At 49.7% G+C, this 8,097-nt stretch overlaps 1 protein-coding gene across 1 annotated transcript; it reads left to right on the plus strand.

Moving 5' to 3' along the window:
* The first annotated feature begins 5,868 nt into the window (after positions 1-5,868).
* On the plus strand, positions 5,869-6,881 carry LOC149810041 (18.1 kDa class I heat shock protein-like). Its single transcript, XM_089994456.1, has 2 exons — positions 5,869-6,072; positions 6,627-6,881. The coding sequence occupies exons 1-2, from the start codon at positions 5,869-5,871 to the stop codon at positions 6,879-6,881; spliced, it is 459 nt and encodes a 152-aa protein (XP_089850582.1).
* The last annotated feature ends 1,216 nt before the right edge of the window (positions 6,882-8,097 follow it).

An 8,097-nucleotide genomic window follows, 5' to 3' on the forward strand; every position in this document is an offset into this window, starting at 1 on the left:
GTCGAGCCATTGCAAGGTGGGTGGTGCAAGTCAGCATGTCGTAAATGTTGCCAATTTCCTGTGTATAGCTAATAAAACTCCACCCTGCTCGTCTGGTGAAGGCTCTCTGACAGGCCGTGACTGCAGCTCGTCCTCACCTACGGCTGTTTTTTGACGTTTGTCCTTTTTCTTTATCTGCTTCCGTAGGCCTTCTGCTTCTTTGAGCGCCTTGAGGTACTGCTGGTGCGCTACGCGCATGTCTCGGCGTTCCTGCCGTCGATCCTCTGTTCCCCCAAATGATAGACCATCTTCCTGACTATTTGAAGATGATCCAGCAGTGCTGGTATCGTCGGAAACTGACTGCGATTGTGTCCAGGGGCGCTGATGCGGCTGATCAGCCTCATGAGTACCTACTGCGGGGACTACATCCTTCTCTTCCGCAAGAGCTTCATTTATTTCTGGTGATGCATCATCTACGTAAACTTCATCCTTTCTTCTGTTACTGCGCGCATGTTCTGCGTTTAATTTGCCTTTACTGCCTTCGCACTCAAGGTGCACCGGATCGGCCTGATCCTCCAAACCGTCATGCAGCTTATGGCTCCGTAGCATGCTCGCGCCTGGTACTTCCTGGTACATCCAACTGCATTTGTTATTTTACCACCAAACATTACTTCTTTCGCAACTTCGGCCTTCCGTTTGAGCGGCATGGGCGGCAACTAACTGCGGTGCTGAAGCACGGTACTGCTGACTTCGCGGAAAGCAGAGGCACGTAGACTTTATAACACGTAACACGATACCACTTGATACAGGGAACTCCTGTAGCTGACTCAACTCAAAGATGGGCGATCAGGGATGTAAGCCCTGGCTAGCCCAGGACCCACGCAACCTAACCAGATCAACGGTCAAAGCCTAGGACCCCAAGACTCCCAACTGACGTACGATGGCACAACGTGACAGCACACAAGATACGACAACATAAGATGCTACTCTAGGCTCGGACCTCTGGTTAAGTAGCGTGGATCTAGCGTGCTGAGAATCGAAGATGGATACTCAGACACACACACTACTATACACAACAACAACATCCACACACCCGTGACTCACGATGAGTCTGACCCGTAACACAATCCAGTCGTCGTATGGAGACAAATAACCCAGGCCCGATCGACATCGTACTTCCAGGTCCATCAACCGTCACAAAGAGGCCTCAAGATGCCCATGTGCTCATATCCATATGTTTACCCTTACATGATTTCGAGCTCCAGCGCCTTCATTTTCGATCTGGTACATAGGCTCAAGATGGCTGTCGGTCGCCAGGATCCTGAAATCAGGCCTGCAGTTGCATCACTCATTGTACGGGATGTGTGAGGTTGGCAGGGGTTGTCGGAATGGGAACAGGCCTGCAAACAGGCAGGCCTTGAAGTTCAGGCTCAAGTTTGGCGCCAGACATGGCAACGGCGAGTCCAAAAGTTGTCCTTGGCACATGCAGGTTGTGACAGACGCGGATGCATTGTTGGATATACCACGTCAACTTCATAAGATGGGTGCTCTCAAGCTCACATTTGTGGGTGGGGGAGCCACTCCTCCATCCAGTGATCATGCAACTGATCCATGCCGCAAAAGCCGACGAGCTGACAACATGCATCGTGACAAATGCCAGCTTCTTGGATGAGTCACTCCTCAGTCAATTGAAGAGGCACTTGGACTGGCTTACATTCAGCATTGATGCAAGCACCGATGCGATTCATCACAAGATTGGCAGAGGCATAAAGACTGAGGTCCATCAAGGTGACCGTTTCCTCTGAGTGCTTCGCCAGAATGGGTTTCGACCTCCATTCTCTGTCCCGTAAATTCATGCGTTTTTGGGTATCTGGACCCCGAGATTCAGAGGGTCTGGCAAAACATTCGTGCCTCGCATATCATTGAGCTCTTGAATGAACGGTCCATCGAGTAGCATCATCCGCGAAACGACGTGGCATAGCTGTATCGACCTCGCCATCTGCAGCCTCATCTAAATATATGCCGGAACATGCATATCAATATGCAACCACACTGGGATACACCCAGTATGCTCAGTAGCTGCATAATAGCAAGTAATTCACAGGGAATGCATTCAAGGTTAACAGCCAAAGTGTATGCATATTTGGCAAATTTGCCAACAAGACTGGATGATCCTCTACAACGCAACATTCTGCGTGGTCAGGTGGAACTATCTCGCCTGTCGTCAATGTTGACCCTTCGTTTTTTGCCATAAATTATTTCCCGGAGTGCTTTTGGAGAAGACTCATGAGATGCATGATGACGCATCTGCTTACAGCGCACCACGTCCACATGGACATTGGCCATTCCATGTACTGCTTGGGAAACTGGTGTTACCATTACCTTTACCCACGACGAGCATACTTTGACGAGCTTGATTACCATCGCCTGACCTTCCACGCACTCTTCTTCCTCTTCTACCATGCAAGAACAACACTTGGGCGAATGCAAGGACGCTTAATAAGAAAATTGGCTCTAATAGGCAGCAGGAGGTGCAGCACATAAGGAGCATTTGGCAAGCAGGTCGCAGCCAGCATCTTGAGCGGTGTGAGAGACTGTGGAGCCTTGCAAAGCCGATGGGCTTCAAGATGAAGCTCACGGTTGTTTGCAAACCAAACGTGCACGACGACATGTCCGAGCTGGTGCTGCGCCTTGCTCCGCACCGCTGGAAAGTATTTAAAGTGCTCCCGGTGGAAGGGCAAAACGATGGTGTTGGCCATACTGGTACGACAATTACTGCGCCACTGACCGAAATCGAACAATGCACTGCCTGAATAAAATGCGCCACCGCGGAGGGCCACTGTTGGCCGAAGTTGAAAGCACAGCTGGAATGGTATTCAGAGATGCGAGTCCCTGACTGGATTAACATCAACAGGGGCCTGACTTTTGGCGCATTCTCCATGGGAACGCGATGACTTGTCATTTGATGTATCTTTTAACAACACTACCGCATCCACATGGACATTGGCAACTCCAAGAACTCACTTGAATGTGCAATTTGCAAAGTATCTGCTATGTGCAAATTGCTTCAAATTGCACATTGCATTCTCTCAACAGCCATCATACAATCTGAGTTCCCCGTTACAGTGGCTCGATGGTATCTGGTACAGTGATTTTGGTGCCGCCTCCAACGGGCGCATGCGATGAGTCCTGTTGAGGTTAACCACCTCGTGATACGCAGGGTTGAAGGAGAACCAGACACCCTAGTGCTGAGGTGCCTCGTTCTCAGATCAACCCTGGTCTTGTTGAGGTTACCCACCCAGTGACTCGCCAGAATGGAGTTCGACTCCCATTTCTGTCCCCATAATTCATGTATTTCCAGGCATCTGAAGCCAGAAATCACTCTGCCGGCCGAACCACTGTACCCACCGTGTGACATGCAGATTTGACGAGAACCAGATTTGACGAGAAGCAGGCACCTCAGCGCTAAGGTGTCTGGTTCTCTTTCGACCTTGCACATAACGCAGGGGTTAACCTCAACAGGACCAAGGCCTCCAGGAATGCCTGGGTATGCCTAGATATGCATCCCTGCCATCCATGGCACTTCCTCAGGGGATGACGCAGGATTGATGTATCTTTTTACAACACTACCGCATCCACATGGACATTGGCAACTGCAAGATTCCTGTCAACTAGTCAAACGATGCGCCTCATCATGTCTGATGAGGACTTTCAACGACAACAACTTGGTTCCTTGCAGATGTCTCGCGCCTCATCATCTCTGACGAGGACTTTCAACGATGGGTAGTACGCCACAGAAGCGTTGAACGCGCCGGCATCACGATGGTGTCTGAGACAAACGAGCAGATGACAGGCACGTACGCCATGCTGGACGCAAGAGGGCGTTTCTTCAGCAACGCCACGGGCAGTCACTCGTACGGACCGAGCGTCTTTGACGTAGGTGTCGGTGCCGCTTGGGCTGCGGTTGATGAGATGTGTGATGCAGAAGGCTTTGAGGAGAGGGACAGCTTGTACGAGTGGTCTGCGCGTGCCGTTGAGCAGGGCACAGCACGGTTGAAGGGCCGCCGCGAAAATTCTGGCACCACCGGGTCGGAAACAACCAGTTAGTTATCTTGGAGAGGTGCAGCAAATCTGGCATCCCAAGCCTGGTTATGTCTGACGCAACGGAGACTACGTTGTGGGATGATAGGCGGTAGTACAACGGCCAGCGGGCTGGGTTGCAGGGCCTGCTCTCACGTTGTTAGCAAGGGCAAAGATGCGGAGCATCACATGCAGGCCCCCTGGAACCCATGCAACTTCTGTCCTCCGACAGATGGAATTCACCTTGTTACCATGTTGTTACCCCACTGCTTTGTTATTAGCGTCCAAACTGGCCTGTGTAGTATGCATAGATAGTCAGCTTTAGCTAGAAGCAAAGGCCAAAGATGCCAGCCCTTGGCGCGAGGATATGCTGGACTTGTCATCGCCGTTTCGGCACCTAGCCTGGTGGCAGGCGTGCAATCTAGTTTCATTCAATCCCATGGCAGCATGAAGATGCATCGCCATGATGTCCAGGCGTTTAAACGTCCGATCCGACACGTACAAACACACAAAACCCCAGGGATGGGCAACGTCAGTCAGCCATGAACCAAACGATGGTCAACCCCTTTAAATTGCAGCTGTGAACGCTCATTTCAAGGACTCCTTCATGTGCCTAAATGCATTGAAGGCGCGTGCCTTCCCGTACAGCCGCATGTAAGCGCACACCACCATCAGAATCAACCCTTTTTGCCAAGACAGCAATGGTCGTTGAGGCAGCTGCGTACGAGCTGTTTCAGGTGACACCTCACATTACGAAAGCAAGGGCATCTGCAACTGGATCTACACTGGCTTCCTCCCTACCAAAGCAACGGTCTGTGAAAGAGTGGCTACCTTCTTTGAGCAACTGGGCAACTGGATGTGAAGCGTCAGGACCTCTCTCCATCAAGATGCAAACATGCAGCAGGTTGTTGTCGAGGCGCGGCCATGCAGGCAAGCAGCAGGTTATGTTCTGGGGCCATGAATCTCGTTGTGTGGAAATTGCATCCGCATTTGCATCTACCACCACTGGCACCGTCACCTCCAGCCGCATGGAGGATCTTGTAGCAACTGCAATGGGATTGGCTATCACCTCCTGCTTATTTGGTGCAGCCTGTCCTCTCAGTGTCTCGGGGACACATGCTTTCCAGTCCAACTCTGTTATCTAAGTCAAACTCTGTTGTACGGGTGCATTTCACAAATGCCAGAAAATGTGTCGCAAAGATTACTGTTCTCCACCAACCCTCCGTGTACTCGAGACCACAAGTTGTGACATGCGCGATACTTCCGGGAATGTCCAACGATTACGTAACTATTTGCGTTCGGGCACCATGCCCGAAAGGATGAAAGTTGCAAGCACTCCGATTCTGTATTCCTGCGGCATGAGATATCTTCAATATTCGGAATATTGATTGACATGCAGGTTCAGTGGATGTAAGGAAGATGCGTGCATATGTGCAGGGTAGATGCATGCATGCCGACGCCACGTCGGTACAATCGATTGCAGATATCTGGAGACTTTTTGATGATTATTGGCCTTCCCGATAAGGTCAAAGTTGCCTGTAAAATCCTGAATATTCGGGGCATCACCTAGGACATTCTGGAAGGAACATGAAACGTCTCAGCACTTTCGCAGAAGATTCACGATGCATGAATCTTACGACGACCTGCCACATCCGTGACAACGAGTTTGTCTTTCAATGCTATATAAGCGTGCGCTCTGGCTGGTTAGGCATTTAAGTTGTCTTCGAACACAAGTGCTCTCTACGTTTGGTATCCTTTGAACGCACCCGACGTCCTTTGCAAACAAGTTTTTCTTTTCAACAAGTCAACATGGCTCTGTCACATTTCCGTGGTCATGATATCGACGACATCTTCAGCGAGATGATCCCCTTCTTTACAGGAGGCCTCGCTAACCAGCCACAGCGCAACGTGCTCACCAGAGGCCTGCGAGGAATCCCGACGGATTTTGTGGAGAAGGAGAAGTCTTTCGAGGTCAGGGCGGATCTTCCAGGCGTGAACAAAGATGACATCAAGGTACGTTCGCTTACCTCGTTCCGACATTTACGGAAACCATGTATCTTCTTGATTTCTTTCGCAACGAGTATCCCCTTCTACAAGTATTTTCGAAACAGCCATTCATATACCTTCTCATAGCACCAGCATAAGCTTGCCAGCTGCTTACATGCTAGCACGAACTATGTTCGTTTGTGCATCACTGGTTTGTTGAAGTGCGTCCAAGGCGCACCAAATGAACCCTGCGGAGCGTGACACTTGATATCTTGATGCGCAGGGAGTAGTGGCAGTATTTGCGTATTCATTTATTTTTACATGTGACAGCATCCATTGTTCTCCATTTAGGCGTGTGTGTCCGGGATCACAAAGAGGTGTGATGTGGTGCTGATGTGGCAACCTTTTCGGAGCATTCTGGAAGATTGGCAGGCACCATAAGACTGTGGGACATACTCCCAAGCTTATAAGATCAGGTTACAAATGTTATCCATAGCACATAAGTACATGCCACCCTGACCGTACACAGTGATGCGAGTTTTGCTCAAATGCTGTGTTGTGACGCCATTTGGCTCATGCAGTTGGATATTGATGGAGATGTCATTACCTTTGGTGTCGAGAAGAAGGAGGAGAAGGAGGAGAAATCGGAACAGGAGGGCGTGAGATGGCACAGAGTGGAACGCTCGTCTCAGTTCCAGCAGCGAGCTATGCGCCTTCCTGAAAATGCCGACATGGACAAGGTGTCTGCCAAGTACGAGAATGGCGTCCTCACTGTTGAGATTCCCAAGATGGAGGTCCCACCACCTCAGGCCGCCAAGCGCATCACCATTGCCTAGGCTTGTTGCCCAGGTGAAGATTGAATGGTCTGAAGGCTTGCAACTAGACCATTGTAGAGGGGGGTTTGCATTTTCTTGGCGCATAGGTGATGTGCACACGATCGGCGATCGGCGATCAGCCATCAGCACAGAGAGGCTGGTAGCTGGAACTTTTTTGTGAGCATATTTGTTGTCAGACTGTATTAGATACCATTAGGATCATGTAGTGCTGCCTATGTTTACAGAGTTGATTGGAAAGACTGTAGAGTGTTGCCAATGTTGGTAGCATAGGCATGAGAACCTTTGCTGCGACCTTACCTCTCCGGCTGTAACTTACAAATCTCTACAATCCCTCCTCCACACCAACAATTGCTGCGTTGAACAAGTGCAGAATGTATATTATTGAGGCAATTGCTTTGCAAACTTTGTCTCTTCATAGTGAGCCAGAGGTCTGGAGCTTTGCCCATCACTTTGCCTGAACCCAGTCGTCCACATCGGCCGAAGGTCCTTTTCGTGGAGATGGCTTGTATACTTCCACAAACTTTCCTCGAACACAAGAAGGCGGCACAAATGTTAGAGAACAAATGAATGTCATCCACAGATTGAAGCTCCGAAGAGGAGTATGCAAAATACTGCATGGCTGCTTACTATTGCACTGCCGTGTATGATGTTGCTACCATGTTATGAACGTTGACTGCACAATCACATTGAAGTTTAGCGAGTGAGTATTCAACATGCAACATATGTCGTATACATCGCCCTATGAAAAAAGAATCTGTATTGTTAGGTAGCTGCTATTTTTGACCTGCAATTGGTGCACATATCAATGCACACACACGTGCATGTCTCTTTTGTTGCCAACCATGTGCTGATGATGTACCTTTGTATACAACACTATATGGCAGGTAACATCGACATATATTCCGCATCATTCTGGCCAACCAGCAAAACTGCTTACTGCAACCTCCCCATTCACACAATGCAGACGCATCACGCTTCGGGGTTGGCTGTGCACTGTCACCTCGGGGCAGGCTGCCAACCTACATACACGCTAGACAGCATCAGCGACCCATTCAATGCTTTGCCAGACCTTGTGATTTATGGGCCTAGATGCCTGAAAATGCAGGAATATTGTAGACAAACACGGGGGTGCAGGCCCAATCTGGCGAAGCACTGGAGTCATTTTTCTCGCTGAGCACATTATGCATTTCTCCAGTTATCTTGAGATATGTAGTCA

This window comes from Nuphar pumila, unplaced genomic scaffold (assembly GCF_984573655.1).
Source record: "Nuphar pumila unplaced genomic scaffold, dmNupPumi1.hap1.1 HAP1_SCAFFOLD_566, whole genome shotgun sequence".
Taxonomy (NCBI): Eukaryota; Viridiplantae; Streptophyta; class Magnoliopsida; order Nymphaeales; family Nymphaeaceae; genus Nuphar; species Nuphar pumila.